Raw genomic sequence first — 17,741 nt, 5'->3', positions numbered from 1 at the left:
AAGTTAACCCACTCAAGTTGAAAAGCAATGGGAGCGAGCGAAGCGAGCGACCAACAACCCAGACCAATTTTTTCAATTTCTTTTTCATTTGAAATTCCTGAAATTCGAAAAAATGAAAACACTGGAAATTGAAGGAATAGAATAAGGAAAGAAAAATCAACAAATGTAAAAACCTCATTTTTACACCTTTTCACTTCAATGGAAGATTATCATGAGAATAGTGTGTTTTCCTCTTGTAATCGAAGTTTTCTTAAATAGAATTGCAACGGATCCATTCGAAAGCATATTACCAATGGAATTGGCAGAAATGAAGGAATGTCAAGACTGATAACGCGTAAAGTAACGGTCACATGCCTTCTGTCGGATAGGCTCGGCCCCCTGCTTGTTTTTCTAATGAACAGAAAAAGAGGAATCGGTCGGGAAGTTATTGGTTCGACCCATAATGGATCACACCCAATTCCACCAATCTCTATCGGTCACACCCCAACGAGGGAGCGAGCGAAGCGAGCGACCGGGCCTGATTTTCCAATTTTCGGAGATGCTCAACAACCGTGGTGGTAATGGATCATTGGACTTCACTGCCTCGCCCTGACTTCCAGATTCTTGAGGCCGGTGATTAGATGAGGTCATAATCTTCCAGGAAGATGGGGGCCCTAGATAGTGTTGTCTCAACCCAGGTCTCAGCAATGCCGATTACTTTTGATTTTGCCAGAATGTTGATGGTGAAGCTGTTGCTGTAAGTGAGATTCTTGTAACCGTCAGCATTCCAAAAAATTATGTTAGGTATAAGGTGCTCCCAGGACTTGTGTGACTTGTTTTTTTGATGGATCGGGGTGGAAACCTGAGAGAGGAGAGAAGATGGTTGCTATAAGCCGGAGTTTCGTTCAGGGGGATTCTCTCCCATATCTGGCTGAAATCTGAAGGCGTTGAGATTAGATTGAATTTTCTCGCGTCTCTCTGTGGAAGAATTCTTCAGCTTTTTGCTGACTGTGTGCGTGAATTTGTGACTGTGTTGGGAGTAGAGAATTCCTGGGAGTTCGGTGTAGGTTGGTTGTCTTCTTCGTTATCTCTTTGACGTTTTTTCGTGATCTTGTCCGGCTTCAGTTTGAGTAGTTGTTCCGCATCTTCGGGGGTTGTTTTGTTTTATTCAAGGTACAGATCACGGCCTTTGAGTATCGCCTCGTAGCCTTTTTCTTTCAGCTTTCTCGTAAGTGGAATGAGAGCTTTACGTTTAGCCAAAGTCTGCTGGCAATAGTCATTAGAAATTGCCAATCCGCAGCCTTTTAGCAGGGAAGCTTTCGTAAAAATGGAGACCTTTTTGCGCAAGAAGGTGAACGAGACGAGTATAGGGGGTTTCGACGAGCTGCTGTGTCTTCCCAGTCTCTTTATAAAGTCGATGTCACTGAGGTCTACTGTCGACTTGAGATGTTTTGTAAAGAATTCCAAAACTTTGGATTCTAGATCCACAATACCTGGATTTATATGAAGCCCAACTATTACAATATTCTTTTTCCTTCCTTCATCATCCATATGTCTTGTTTGTTCGCTAATTTTTGCTTTGAATGCTGCATTTAAAGCATTGATTGAGTTGATTTGACCTGTATGGGTGTTTACCACCTCCTGTAGAGGTGCGACTGCTTCTCCCACCGCTCGCTTCACTGTGCCCTCCAGAAATACTTAGGGCTCATCTGCTGTCATATCGGTAAGGCGGGTGTCGTTAGTTACTGTTCCCATTTTTCCTGCCTGATGTCGCTGCTTGTATCAAAAAGGACCGCCCGTCGGTGTGCAGGGAGTGTGATATGTATCGTGACGTGGTACTGAAGGCACAGCTTTTGGCGCCAAAAACACCCAGCAAACGTCTAACAATACAGGAATATGAGCGACTGATTAGCGGATTTTGATGATTTTGATGATGACTTGAACGCTCCACAGGAATGATATGCAGATTATAATTTCAACAGAATGTTACCTTGATCGTTTAAACAGTTGTGTGGGCAGTTTGACTGTCCTCAGTAATTGACTTTTCGATTTTCTTGGCGAGTTGTTGTTTTTATTTTGAGGTTAAATACATGCAGGGATGGGATCACATTCGAAATAAAGGATAGAGCAGATTTTTGCAACTTAATCTCAGTGATCGGATCAAGGCTTGGAGTCCCCCGCGTGGAATGTACTTAATGAAAGTTGGTCAGAGCTCCCAAATATTTGATTAAAATGAATTATTTAAAGAGCAGTGTAAAACACGACTGTACGCGACCAAGGACGGTGGCGCGCCCCAAAGAAGAGGACTGATTAAGAACTATTATTTTATGCAAGATGGTGCTACACCGCATAGAACTAAGGACATTGTAACGAAATTTTCTCGTTATGGTAAACTGTTTTATCAACGCGAAAAAAAACCATGAGTCAAGAATGGTTAGAGTGAGGGAAAGAGTAGAGAGCGACATCTAACGTCAGCTGAAGAAGCTGAGCGAAAGATGAGAGTGACATCGAATGGCGGTTTAGTGATGCGTGGTTTGAGTGAAACCATGCTTCGGAACATTATAGAGAGGCTGCCGATACGCTCTCGCCATTTCTAGAAACTCGTCCAGCTGTGTTTGGGGAAAATGGGCCAACATACTGGCGTTCCAACTGGGCGATTCTAGAGGCGCTATCGACTTAGACTAAGGATCAACGGCTAGGTGAGAGGACTAGCGCCTCCTCGATTGCCGTCGAGCTGATTGGTGGTAGTGGGGTAACGGATGACCCACCGCCGCTGAGATGTTCAAACTAGGGTGAGAAGGCCCTAGTAGATTTCGAGACAGTCGGTGACAGGCACTGGAGTCGAGCGGATGAACATTGCCCAGTCCTCGACGACGGTCGTAAGTGGCATTAATCCGTTATGGATTATGGGGGTCCGTTGTGAGGACAAGATCCGAAACAGCGAGAGTGGGACGCTTCGGCGTCTCAAACAGAATGATCGGATTACTTTGAGGACTTGGGATGTTTTAATTCCGTGTTCTCAGGGATCCATCACTTCGGACGAAAGAAGTGGTATTGGCGTGGATCCGTGGGCCGGGAGTTAGGCCGACTCCTGGAGGCCCGATCGCACGTGCCTCCACGACGAGTAATCTGGGTGTTGGCCCGCGATGATAGGGCTTTTCCCGAGCATTGAGGTTGAGTTGGGGTGGGCACAGGTGGGTGAGAACGAGTCTCCGGATGCCTGTGTCGCATGTGCCTCTCTTTGTTTGGCGCTCCGAGGAGTGAGAAGTATTCGCAGGTAATGGTCGACCTCTCCAGAGTTGAACCACTCTGGTGAGGAAAGGAATACGTCAGAGGAATGGAAACATCCTCGGCGAAAGATACATGGAGGAATGGCTCCTGGAAGATACGCTTTATCGAGGTCTCTCGGCTGAAAAGACGAAGATCGATCGAGTGAATTACTCCTAGTATGGTGGACCTCGCCCACTCTACCGTTTTACGCTGATGCTGGCTCGGCATTGTTAGTCCCGCCACGAGAAGTCCTCAGGGTAGACGAGTTATCCACTGAGGCCGGTTTACCATTGGCTTTTCCGTCAAAATCCAGCTGACGCCTAACATAATTTAGCGATAGAGAAAATGCCAAAATAGTGTGGGATATTTGCTGGTGAAGCACCGGCAAAAATCCCTTACAACGTGTTTGAAGCTATTTATGAAGTGTATTGTGATCGCGTCATCGGATTAGGATACCCCAAGTTTGCGTATGAAGGTATGGAATAGCCCCCTTATTCACCCGATTTGAACCCGTGTGACTTCTTCTTATGGGGCTTCCTGAAAGATAATGTTTATGCAAAAAAACACGAGATCAAAGATGATTTGAAGAAAGCCATTAGAGACAGAATTCCTGGTACTTCTCCATCTCAGATTGAACAAGTTTTTCGTAGTTTCCGAAAACGGCTTGATTATACTATACGAACGATTCTGACGTCATAAGTTTAAAGTTTCTTCAATTGGCTATAACTTCTTGATTTTTCATTTTTTTCCGAAATAAAAAAATACGTATCTAATATTTATCATCCCATCTTCGTATTTCATCATTTTTTTTAATAAAAAAATTTCATACAACAATCCAATTATCCATTGAGATTCTTGTTTGCATTTCTTTTGGTGTTGTTTTCTCAACTTAATTCCTTCAATTTTTAGAATTTTTAACATTTTCCATTTCAAGAATTTCGAGTAGAAAAAAATCAGAAGTATTATTTTTGAAATAACTAAACAACCGCTGAGAAGATTTCTTTTTTAATTCAGTCAGATATATTCTACACAAAGACATATCGATTTCATGAAAAATAATTCAAATCGCATTATTTCTTCCGGAGAAATAGCCAAATTTGCAAAAAAAACATCATTTTCGCCGTTTTTTCACATGTTTTTTGCAAATAACTCAAGAACCGCTGAGTCGTTCATCTTCAAAAACTAATTAGTTCTAAGTTACATGGAGATGCGTCGATTGAAAAAAAAAAAATTTCACTTTGCACTGTTCCTTGAAGAGAAATCGTAGCTCAAAATTTTTTGCGTCACATACATTCGCACATACACACACAGGCAGATGGACATGTGTTCCAAAACATTATAGAAAGATTCGAGGAGTCATGAAACGTGGAAATATCATTGAATTTCAACTTTTGATTTTCGGGGCCATTACAATAACTTCCTCTCTTCGGGTCGGGAAGTTAATAATTATTGACAGCACGATCGACAAGATTAGAGCTATCTACTGTCTAGCTTATTTTGTACCAGTCAATGACCCAGAAGAGGCAATACTCAGGTTTTTCGAGAACCACCGTAGACATGAAACCAAACAAGAGGATTTAAATGGGTCGAGGACATGGAGACACTCGGTTTCTCAATCTTGAATGGCAGGACTCCCTCAGACAGCCCAGCTCACTTTACCTATTTTTGTGACAAAAGGGCTAGTACCATCGATCATTTGGTGCAACCCTCTGGGCCTCGAAGTGGTAATAGATAGTATGATTATTTCGTACGGAGGCAGCTCAAGGCACCTACTGTGTGAATGTCCATTGACTTCTAGCAGCACATCACATCTCCTCTCATCGTTAAACTCACCATCATCCTCCTCCGTACCAGAAGAGAAATATAAATGGATTGGCGACCCCAGAGCTTCGCGGTTCTACCAAGATCAGATTAACTTAACACTGCCTTTGGCTCGATACGAGATCCAGGACCCGGAGACCTTGAATGAGCAGATAGAAAAGAAAATAAAAGTAGCAGCCACACTGGCAGGCCTTTGTCAAATCTTCTACCCCAACTACAATAAACCTATTTCGGATGCTCCTCGCTGGATAGATAAAGACTGTCGCTTCCTCAATGTTTAAATTAGATCTCTCCACAAAGCGGTCAAAACAAGCAATTACGGAACGCACGAGCGGGAACTGTATCTGGAGGCCAAAAAAACACTTTCAAGGACGCTGAAATCTAAAGAGCAAGAGAAAAAAACGATCATATCGAATGCCCTCACAATTGTTCAAAATTCTATAAATTTTTGGTCTACATATCGAAATTTAATACCAAAGACATTCAAACCATATCCGGTCCTCATTGAGACTTGGGAATCTTATTATTTGTCAAATTATACGTCACACATCGCTATGATTCCAGCCATTCGACACGAAACCACTCATCAGTATCCAGACGTTCAAACTACGATAGAAGAATGTATCAACTGTCTCTCCAGCACATCCAACAACAAATCACTTAGCTCTGACAGTCTGTTGAACGAATTTTTGAAGAATCTCCCAGTATCAGGTATCTCCATCGTAAACACTCTATTTAACCTTATACTAGCAACTGGTAGGGTACCGGATAGCTGGGGATCCGTGAAAACGATCATAATACACAAAAAAGGCGATAAAATGGATCCCAGTAGCTACAGAAATATCTCACTGTTCAATTGTATTTCTAAAATATATACAAAAATTTTGGCCAACAGAATCCAACAGTGGGCAGAAGAGAACAACTTGCTCCCGGACCATCAATGCGGCTTCAAGAGAAAACGATCCTGTACGGATACCCTGTTCTGCCTTGTCCGCCATCCAAATCATCAGCAACCAACCGGGACGATACCTCTACGTGATCTTCGTGGATTTTCTTCAAGCGTTCGATTCAGTTCAACATGACAAACTGTCGGCGAAGCTTGACGATTCAGGTCTTAAATCTAAAGCTCTCAACTCTATGAAAGACCTCTACTCAAAGCTGTGAATGCACTAAGTAGTGAATGGAGTTAAATCCAACCCATTGACAATCAATAGAAGTACCCCTCAGGGAGAATCCCTCAGTTCACTTTTATTTGTCCTCTTTCTGAGCGACATAGAGGCTTTTTTCAGAAGTGATGGATGCTCTGGAATAGACCTGGGAAGTGATTTGGAGATCCTCCTCCTTGCCTTCGCCGATGACACAGTTTTGTTTGCAGACACGTCAACAGACGCACAGCAAAAACTAAATACCCTCCACATATATTGGACTCTCTTCGGTCTTACAGTGAACACAGCAAAAACACAAATTATGATTCTACACAAAAGCTCCAGGAGGAAGGAACCTCCCAATTTTTATTATGGCGGGAACGAATTGTCAAATGTTAAATCCTACTCATATTTGGGAATCGAGTTTTACTACTCTGGTAGATGCAACAAGGCGGTCCAAGAACGTGTCAACAAAACCAGTCAGGCGACCGGTCTAGCTAGAAGAACTATTTTAGCAGCAAATCCGAGGACAACTCAAGCAGCAGAAAAGATCTTCTCGTCGACGGTCTCAGCGATTTGGTTGTATGGGCGTGAAATGTGGGCTGATGATTCCTCTGGAACGATGCAGAACGTGGAAACCGTGCATACCAATTACTTCAAACGGATTCTGGGCTGGTCCCGTTCAACTCCTCATTATATTGTGAGGTTAGAAACAAAGCAGCAGCCGCTTGCAGTAAAGATCCTCGAGAGGAAACTCAACTGGCTGATTAAAATCCTTGAAATGTCAGAACAGAGGCTCACCAGGAAATGCTACAACAGGCTCTTATCTCAAGCAGAATTAAATTCAGACAATAAACGTTTGAACTGGGTAGCAAAGCTGAAAAAATTCCTGAGTAAACTCGGTTTTGAAGATCTTTTCCCCTCTCAAGACCCACACATCTTGAAACGCAACAGGGACGATATCTTGTCAGCTCTCAGATCCAGATTATGGCATGAGAACATGAGGAGAGCCTCGTTGTCTAGCTACAGCAAAATCTACCGACATGTGATTCTAGATGCAAACTACCTACACATGGACGTGAGCATCAAGAAACTGAGTCTCATCAGTCAACTCAGAACGAGCTCATCATTCAGGGCTTCTCTTTACTGGCAACAACATAAAATAGTCCTGGATGAGTCAAACATCTGTCCACTCTGCCATCTGGGTGAACCTGATGATCTCCTACACTTCCCATTTGTCTGCCCGTCTTCCGGTGGATTTAGAGAGAACTACATCAACACTTCATCAACAATTCGATTTATACAATTCTCAAAACGAACTCAATCATAAAAATTCTAAAATATTTCCTTTATCTAGCTAAAGCAATTAAAATCAGAGCGAATAGCAGCTAATTTTATAACTGGACTTTATTCCGCTGTGTATGTTTTTCTCTATACTATTTTGACCTTCACTCACTCTAGACACGATGTATTATAATGATTAATCCAATTGACTGCAATTTTGTAAAACCAACAATTAGATATACTGAAAAGAACAAGCCACACCCCCTTGAACCAAATGTGTAACGCTATAAGGTGCAATAAATGAATTGATGAATTGATGAACCAATCCTCTTCTTTTAGCCAAAGGGAAAAATTTAGTTTGTAGCATTTCTCGATAACTATTGCCTGTAATGGCCCATTTTGTGATTTCTAAGTGTATTGTTTTGATTGAAATAGCTGCCCAAACAGTCACTTTAATAGGGTGTAAAGACTTTGCCTCAGATGAGTGTGCAGTTTCACGACCCCAAAAATGGTAATTTTGTTTATTTACATATGAATTAAATAAAAGTGAGCTGTGAAATTATGTGATTGATGTCGATCTCATCATTTTCAAATTTCTGTGTCATAATTTCACAAAACTCAATTCTTTTGTTTTTGGAATCTTCTGTGAGCAAATGATGGGTCGTAATTTTGTAAGGGTGTAACTTGAGGAAATTCTTCAATATTAATCTCAGTGTCGCTCGGTTCAGTTTCAAAGTTACCGCTGCTTTTCGTATCGAATCCGTTGGATAATTCTTGAAATGTTCTTCGATCTTGGCATTCGTATCTTCTGTTGTAACGGAGTGTGATGGACCAGGAAGATCATGACGACGGTCCTCAAGAGTATAATACTTTATGAAATTATCAATTACTCTGGGACAGAAAGTAATCAATACTTGAACATTTTAGTCAAAAGTGAGGTTATACGATGAAGTCAGATAATTTATTTTTTATTTTCACCTTCTGAGGGTGTTTTGACTGGCTACTTTTTTACTTCCAAATTTGGTACGAAAGCCTTTATATGCTTCAGTATAGTTTTTACCTCTAGTATAAAAGCACTCGATAACATATACTGTTCCTTCGTTTGTAAGGTTACTCATTTTGAAGTACACGAAGTGCTTCTTGTAGCGTCTCAATAGAAACTGACAACACTCTAGTATATATCTAATGGACCTAAACTTCCGGGTCTCAGTAGGAACGGAAGACATGTGGGTATACTTTAGGCAACTTCCCATTTGTCACCCTGTAGTTTTGACTCAAATTCTCAATATAAAAATTTCTCTAAATTCATTATCGTAGTGGATTTTCTCCCCCGATGCTTCCTCATCCTGGGGATGATTCCCCAGGTTCGTCTAGGATTTTCCTTGACTCCGGAATTTTCTGTCCTTGTCGGAACCCGGAGCTCCCCCGCTACAGGTTGGCTCCTCTCCTCCGTCAGCGAATCAGGTCCATCCCTAGGTGGTCAGCTAGTTCTAGTTGGCCCCAAGAGATTTTTCTCAGGGCCGTCCTCTTCTGCTCCTCTAAATCCTCTCCTCGACAATTCCTCTCCTCGACCATAATTCCCAAATAATTAATAATAATTCCATTTCATTGGAATTTTCTCAATGGTTCCCACAGTTTCTATCGAAAGGAAGAGAGCTTGAGTTCCCCCTGAGACTCAGAATTTAATTAATTAATTATTTCAATTTAAAATAAAAATAATTAGAACCTCTGACAACCAAATTGTTACAAGGTATTGTCAAAAAATGGACAGAAACATGAGTCTTGAAGAGAAAAGACTTTTAATAATGCTCGTTAAGAATCAGCCTCTGGGAGAATAGGTTATCGAGGTATTGCCATGAGAATCAGTTAATATGGCGTTCCATTGGAGAGCAGTTCAATCCTCCATATCGAGGTACAATTTTTAGTCTGATAGATCTCTATAAATCAATTTACATATTGACTTCACTTCTAATTCGTCTCCAGGATATTTGACGTGGTTTCTGTTCAAGTCGTTGAGGGAGGATCAAGTCAGGGAGAGACTCGTGGATCCAAATGCCCAATTTATTCTTGAACGCGAGCTTATGTTTCTGGATGAGAATGATAAAGATGATAGGCTCACCGATTGGTGGAGCAAGGGAGGATACATTTAGATATTGTATTTTCACCTTACTTCTCTTCGTGTAAGATGCAGTTTTTACAGAGCAAAAATAGCAATCTGCGATGTGATCTCTTGATTATCTCTAAATGGTTGGGGTACTGAAATGCAGTTTCTCCTCTCCACTCTGGAATCCAAGAATACTTCGGTGACAAGAAGCACAGCATTGGTCTGGAGTCCAGGGCTTGTTGAGATTTCCCATTGAGTATCCGAAGCATTTCTCGCATACCTTTTGCAACAATTCTGTCAGGTTTTTCCTCTGTGATGAAAACTTCGCGCAGACAAAGCAGAAAGAATTAGGAGGATTTTTGCAATGACGAGTCATCAAATATTCCGTTAGAGCAGAGATAAACTGTGAGAAGTTCTGTTAATTTGACATTTCAGAATTCGTTTGTTAAATGGAGGAGGAATAAAGAAAAAGAAGTATCCTGGAGAATCGAAATAAGCTTCATGTCTTCTCAAATTCATAATAAAATATCCTAAAGAAAGAGCATTCATACACCCCTTGTGGATGCTGGTATGCTTGGCGTATCAATATTTCGTCTAAATCGATGGAATATATTCATATTTCATGCATTAGTTACAATAGGCAATGTTTGTGCTACTCATATTGTGCATGAAATAAAAATTTCATGCGTAGCATGAGTAGTTATGGTCTATTTTTCATCTAACTTGCAGCATTGTCTCTGAGTTCTAACCATTGAAATCCGGCGGTTGAAATAGCACGTGGCGGTACAACTTCATACTGCTGCCGCCATGACATTCTTTTGAAATTTACATGCAATTTTCTCGATTAAATCACGAATTTATTATGAAACATTTCGTGGTTACACGGAGAAATAGTATTTTCAATCTAAGAGCCCTCAATCTTATCTTTCAAGGGCATTTTTATTCAAGAAAATCCATGCAGGCATTATTTTTTTATTGAATATTTAAAAAAAGGGGGGGGGGGTTTGGCCCATTTTCAGGACTTCAACTTTTTTTTATGTCAGAAACTAAGGCATTTCAAGAAATTTCAAGGACAGATTCGGAATCCTCATGCAAAAATCTATCGAGTAGTAGTGGTCTCATCTCTGTTCCCCACAGGGGACAATATTTGTCGGACTGTGTAATTAAACATTTCCTCAAACCTCATCTTTATAAAATCACTTCCCACCAATTGCTTACGCAAGCTGCTATAGGGAAACGACTTGAATTCAGCAAAGTTTTGACGTAAATATTTGAAAATGCTGAAATCGAAGCCAATAGAATTATTTTTACGGATGAAGCTCATTTCTACCTTAATGGCTACGTGAATAAACAAAATTATCAATTTTGGGGGAGTGAAAATCCACATTCATCAGTAGCAAAACCGCTCCACCCTACTAAAGTTACAATTTGGGTAGCTCTGTCGATCATACAAATACATGTGGAAATCTTGGATGGGATCATTACAGGGAAGAATTACCGAGAGATGTTGGAAACCAAATTTTTCCCATTCGCTAAGAAAAAAGGATTGGTGAAAGATTTCTATTTTATGCAAGACAGTACAACACCTCATCGAATTAATTATGTGTTTGCTGCATTGCACAAAGTATACGGTGATCGCGTCATCAGCTTAGGGTACCTTCGCTTCGCCTCAGCAGGGATGAAATGGCCACCATACTCACCGGATTTGAATCCGTGTGATTTCTTCTTGTGGGGTTATCTCAAAGACTTCTGTTACACGGACAATCCTCAGACAAAAGAGGTTCTGATAAGCGCTATCCAGAAGGGTGTTTCTAATATTTCTCAAGTTAAAATTGAAGAAGTCTTCCATAGTTTTCAGAAACGCCTTAACTATTGCGCAAATTCTGATGGAGGACACTTCGAGAGTATTTACCATTAGTCATATGGGTGATTATCTGCTAATTGTTATTTTCTTGTAGTTCAACTTTTCCAATCTCAAAATGATGAAATAATAAAATTTCTCCGGATGTCGGGAGACACTATAACATTCCACCAGTTCGATACAATAGATGCCATTCCCTGATGGTTTATTTAACCCTAGAGAGCTGAAACCAGCCTAAATGTCACTACCGTGGTATGTTCTTTTTATGAAATTCGAGATTTTGTCAATGAAACCGGGTAAATAAGTAGCTGAAAGAAAATTTGCTGAACATAGATAATAAGGGATGTGACTAAGTATACTTTCCTGATACAATTTTCAGAGGAATAACTGTTTTACGCTCAACAGAAAGATCAAAAACTTTGTCTCACAATTATAGTACTATTTAAAAAAATTTGAATTCAACTGTCGTCGCGCCATTCCCGACGTTTGCACATGACGCACGTACCGAAATTCTGTAATGAAGGGGTAAGGCCCCGTATTTACACCAGTAAAAATTAACTAGACACATGTGCACATCCAGGAAAGACTACTCGGGAGATGAAAAAGATAAGTCACAAATTATTCTGTCACTAATGTGGTCTCATGATTGTTACATGCCGTGTAATTTCTTAGTTAATTTTTTTCATTAAAAAAGTAACATTCCATTGCCTGGAACTCATCATCTTCAGAGAGCTTTCAATTCAAAGCTGGCACGAAGTGAGATTAGGTATTAACACAGAATGTCACAACCGTGTCATATCTTACATAAACGTGTGGGAGGGAAGTTGTATCATCACTAAAGTATTTAGAAAAATGTTTTAGGTGTTTAAATGGTGCAAACTCGGAGTAACACCCAGGTGGGTTATCAACAACTGCTGAATACACCTGTGCTGTGTCTGAATTGATTGTTGAAAAAAACCCAAAGTGATTTCTGCAAATGAATATATGATACTCGAAAGATGTCAAATAAATCAATAAACTTGTTCTATTATCCAAAAATTAAATTCCTTGATTGAAATACGAAGACTTGTTAAGTTTGTTGACACCGTGGCAGTAAGAAATCCGTAACACTCTATTATTCTGAATCTGTTAAAGTTGTAGTAGAGTGCTGCTAGGACTATACTTCTGCACCATTGTGACGGAATTTTCGAGAATTCCGCCACCTGTATATAACTTCGTCGTAGAATTAAGTAAATCATAAGAGTGAGTAGGTAAGTGTGAAATTATCTTGATCTTTTCCGAGAGGGAGTCGCGATTTCTTTAACCCCAAAAAGTTAGCACCCCTACCGAAGGGCGATACAACACCCCTTTCAGCTCCAGCTCGCAAAAACCGGTCTCCAAGAACATCAGGAGGGGCCTCGCGGGGAAAAACAACGTTCAATTTCAACAAATAATTAAATTCACGTGTCGATACTCATTAAAAACGAGTAAAAAGTAAAATCTCCGGTTCAAGTAATATTAAAGTTTTTATTCTCTTTTAGTTTCAGTTATCTTTCTGGTTTATTTTGGATTTTAGGGGATTAATTTTCGGTTTTATGGTTAAAGGAAAATTTACAGTAATTGTATTTTCCTAGTTATATTTTTGTATTTTGAAATCTCGCGGATCCTGAGAGGGACGACGATCCACCGCGGTTCAGAGCCGATAAACCGAGCTTCCCGGTGAGATCTCGCTGATCTCGTTGAGTGCAGGCTGCTGATCACAGAGGTTGAGGTGAAACACTCACGCTCCCTGGCTAAGGCGCTTCGTGGAGTCATTGGATTCACCAGTGCAGCTGGAAGGCCATGTGGATGAACATAGCCCATTCGCCTGCATGGATCGCCATTGACTATTCTCTCCTTCTCCAGGATGACTCCCGGGAGAGTGACAGCAGCAGAAAAGTGCACTCACTCAGGTGTGAAGTGCATCCGCGAGGAGAAAAGGCGAACAACTGCCTTAATTCCCCTTTCTGAACCTCTAGATAACTATCGTTCAGTCACTATGGATAAAAACCCCTTGGGTTAGTTCATAAAAAATATAATTAACGGCGAAATGCCTAAATAAGTCCAAAACCCATTTGAATCGAAATCCCCGCGTACTCGTTTACATGAGCCCGCCCCAGCGGCAGCTAGGCAGCGTGTCAGTCGCACCACCCAGCTGAGGACATCCGCCGGTTAAACGCAGTATACGACAGAGTTGGACCCGAGCAACCATTGCGACGACATCCCCGAGAATATCGGCAGCGATCGAGAGAGTTGGTGGAAACCATCGCCGAGGGCCCACACGACGAATATGGGAAGTACATTTTTGTTCACTATGTGCACTCTCTCCCGAGGAGAGAAGTGCATTTATTCCAAGTGTGCCCAGTGATAACCTCCGGGAAAAGTGCACCGGCGTTCACGAGAGTGACACCGAGATGCATTCTCAACCACCAAAACTCCTCCGAGCGAGTGGATAAATGCACCAGTGAGTGCATAAATCCGTCGTCCGGTTTCCTAGACCTCTCCCGAGTGATAAAACCCCAGGGAAACTCAAGTGATAGTGAAAATGGATAGTAAGACAATAAAAGGCCGCACATGGCCCATGCCCTGCCATGGCTCCATTGTGCCTTCTCCGTTTACCAAGAGGTCTTGTTGAACAATCAATGCACCTTCTGAGTGCATAATTAGTTCACTAGAACCCTCGAGAACGTATGGGGAATGTCCAGTGCCAATTTTAGTGGGAAGAAGTGAATAAAACATGCCTATAAGTGCACACATGCTCCTCACGTACCGTAGGTGACGCTGTCGTGCACATGGCGATTTATTCTCTTTCTAGAGCGAATTGAAGCCTCAAATGAGTGCTCTTCTAGCTCAGTAAAATCCCCTCAAGGTTTTAATTTATTAATTTAAGGTTTCTCGGAGGTCGATACCCCGAAAATGACGACATTGAAGCTCGTGAGCTCCAACAATTTTCCTGTGATGCCACGATGCTCTTGATGGAGGACGGACTCGAATATGGGGCAAAATGGCACTCTTAAGTGACCACACTCACTTTTTTCACACTCGAGTCCCTCGCCCCTTAATTGTCATTGATTATTCTTAGGAGATTCGCCGAGATCATCGCATTGGAATTAACATAGCCTTCAGATCCTCCAGCACTCCAGTTCCTGAACGATGCGGAGAGATCGTTGGCTTGAATTCTTCGGACCCCCCATTTTCCTTCGCGATAACCTCTCTCCCAAGGTCAATTCACGTACTCTCACTCTCGGGAATTGAATTGAATTTAATTTGGTTGCATTTAATTGAAATTAAATTATTTTATTTATGAAGAATAGAAATTCTATTTGAGTTGAAATATTATTGAGAAATTGAATAAATCACGGAGTAAATTTAAAGTAATTCTCTCATCTCCTATTTCATTAATTTTCTGATTCTTCTCCTTGATTTTTCTGTATATTTTGTTGAATTTGCGACATCCTTCCTAAGACCGAGCGACCGATCATATTTTCCCGTTTTCTCGTTTTTCCGTTTTTTTTTTGTTTATTCGGTTTTCGAGGATTTTCATGGGGACATCGAGGAGCAGAGGTCGAAGGTGACAACACTCCGGCTGTTTTGAGTTTCGCGTCGAGTTATGGATAAGTCTACGGTTTACATTTTAAGTTTTGAGGTTCACGTTGGTTAGCGCCGTCACACCATTATGACAGAGAAATGTAAAAAAATGTCTCTACACGCATATTTAGATTTTGAAAAATGTTCCAGATGAAAAATCACAATTTGCAGAGAATCACTCATATGCCCTCGAATGTGCTGGATCAATTCTTTTATCCTGTGAATTTTTATTTAAAAAAACATTAAATGCAACTCTAACTAATTGCAAAAAATTTGCAAAGTCTATTGTGACTACAAACATGATGGCCCTTCCTTTCCTACATCAATCAACTAAACTATGATAGTTTAATTTTCATCTATTCCCAGTTATCACCCTGTACAATTGGAATGGAGTTGTGTGAAAAAGAAATGACTATACCTATCCAAGTCATATCCCATCGTTATCTCAGTTAAAATCGTCAAATTTCAATGAAATTGTCATTTTTTGAGGTTTTTTTTACAAGTTTTATGCAAACAACTATATAACCTCTAAGGCGCTCGTGTTCACGAAAGAATCAGTTGTGAATTACATGAAGACATATCGATAGAAAAAAAATTATTCAAATAGATTCATTTGTTCAAAAGATATCATTGGGCAAAAACACACATACAGACATACACACACGCACACACACAGACGTGCGTATCATACTAACGTATCAGGATGATTCTCGGGGTCATGATACATCGCAAAACTGAAAATACCACATTCGATTGTTGAGATAATTCCGATAACTTCCTCCCTTTGGGTCGGGAAGTTGAAGATATTTTTTTTGAAACTTTGGAAAATCGCCAACAGGCAAGTTGGCAAGTAGCCCAATTTTCGCCAAGTGCCTGGCAACCCTGCACCCTATATATTATTTTTCTTACGACTCGTAGAATGTTTCATTGTACTCCTGGGGAGCTTATGTTAGTGAACTAAGTCGCACTTATGTCACAAACAACCTTGCCTGTAGGGGACGAAATTCTCTAGAACCGGTCTTGCGCTTTTTCACTGGAAAATTTCTATGTAAGTGGTTCAAATCAAATGTGAAATTTTCATCAGCAAAGAATTGGTCTTGCTCAATTACTAACGCAATTCGATAACTACATATTAACAGAAATTTTTCATCTTGACAGTTTATAGATAGAAATAATCAGTTGTAAATTCATTCTTAATGAACAGGTGCTTCCAAAGGAACCAAAAGAAAGTTATCAGATGCCGATGGGAGTTCAAAACTTTCAGAATCTCCAAAACCTCCAGAATTACCTCGAACCATCGATAATACTTTAGGAATATCTCAGAATGAAGTAATACTCTGTGAGAAAATGCACAATCCGTCAGCCTTCAAGTGCATTGGAATTCTGCCTGGTCTTGGCCCCTACGACAACTCAAGTGATAGTGAATGCAGTTCTGACTCAGATCACGAGCACGAGCACATCAAATATGATCTCTTGGGACGAGAATTAACGATGAAGCATGAGAATAATAGTTAAAATATTGTTAGCCTTTCTTCCACTACGACATTTAAAAAAAAGAAATTTTTTGACAGGAACATGTGAATACTGAGTTATTTTGACCGAATTTATGAACGAATGAATAAAAATTTCATGATGAAAGTCATTCTACCCATTTCCAAGCAAAACCATAAAATGTATAATATTGATATTTTTTCCTGTTTTTCATTTTTCAATAAATCAAGTGTCATTTAAAATTGGAGACTGTTGCGAAAATTTTATCACATAAATTTTTCATACAATCGTAATTCCAGGAAGACTAAAAAAGTGACACAATATTACTCAATTGATTGGACGTCTTTCCCAAATCTGTTTTTCAATTTTTCTTCTTTTTTCTTTAAAATGATAGATATTGCATGCATTGTAGAAAAAGATGGTATTGATCACTTTGGGAGTTTGAGGTCAACTAATTCGAGTTGAAAAGATGGTATGAACCTAATCCAGAAAACGTTAACTCTGATCTATTTGAGCTTTCTATAATATTTTCACCTTTTTTTAATGACACTTTTTCCTCAACTATATACAAGCTTTTTCCACAATTGTCTGTTTGATGGCGGAGTAGCAACAGAATAAGAAAAATGCGTATACTATTTCATTTTTGAATTTCATTTTTATTCCGATATGTATGCACTTTCAACCTTTTACTTACTTGGCCCCATATCGACTGTAATGTGGTATTTTCTTTTCAATTCATTTTAATGCTTTTGTGTTTGCCATCATGTAGTTTCTCGGTCGTTAATTTAGTCACCACCAGACTTGAAGTCAAATCTCCCAACAAAGAGAATCACTTATGAGAGTCATTATATTGTTACGTCATGATTTCGCAAATTTACCTTTAGTAAATCCGGAAATACGAGTATCGATTTTTACCTGTTTTTAGCCTATCCGTTAGGATAATAGCTAGGGATAGGTGAGTGCTCATCAATTAATCCAGAAATAAAAAAATACACAAGATTTTTTATAATAATGGATTTCTGACTTCAATCCAATAATTTCCCCCTCTCTGATTTTTACAAATTCAAGATAAACAATGGTTGTAAAGAAATTAATTGAATCATTCCATTCGAAATTTTACTCAATTATTCATCAAATTACTTTAAATTCCTTTGAATCAAACATTCAATTAATCAAATTG

The 17,741-nt window shown here is 40.0% G+C and overlaps 1 protein-coding gene across 1 annotated transcript in view; it reads left to right on the top strand.

Moving 5' to 3' along the window:
* The window catches only part of LOC107043607 (PSME3-interacting protein), a 264,201-nt gene extending 247,467 nt beyond the window's left edge, over positions 1 to 16,734 (top strand). The window contains exon 4 of the mRNA XM_015265170.1: positions 16,275 to 16,734. Within this exon, the coding sequence (XP_015120656.1) occupies positions 16,275 to 16,585 (311 nt within the window). The 3' untranslated portion in view covers positions 16,586 to 16,734. The remainder of the gene's footprint in view (positions 1 to 16,274) is intronic.
* Positions 16,735 to 17,741: the final 1,007 nt, after the last annotated feature.

Source organism: Diachasma alloeum, unplaced genomic scaffold, assembly GCF_001412515.2.
Source record: "Diachasma alloeum isolate Michigan unplaced genomic scaffold, Dall2.0 Dall_scaffold_00604, whole genome shotgun sequence".
Classification (NCBI taxonomy): Eukaryota; Metazoa; Arthropoda; class Insecta; order Hymenoptera; family Braconidae; genus Diachasma; species Diachasma alloeum.
This window is presented reverse-complemented; position numbering and strand designations above follow the sequence as displayed.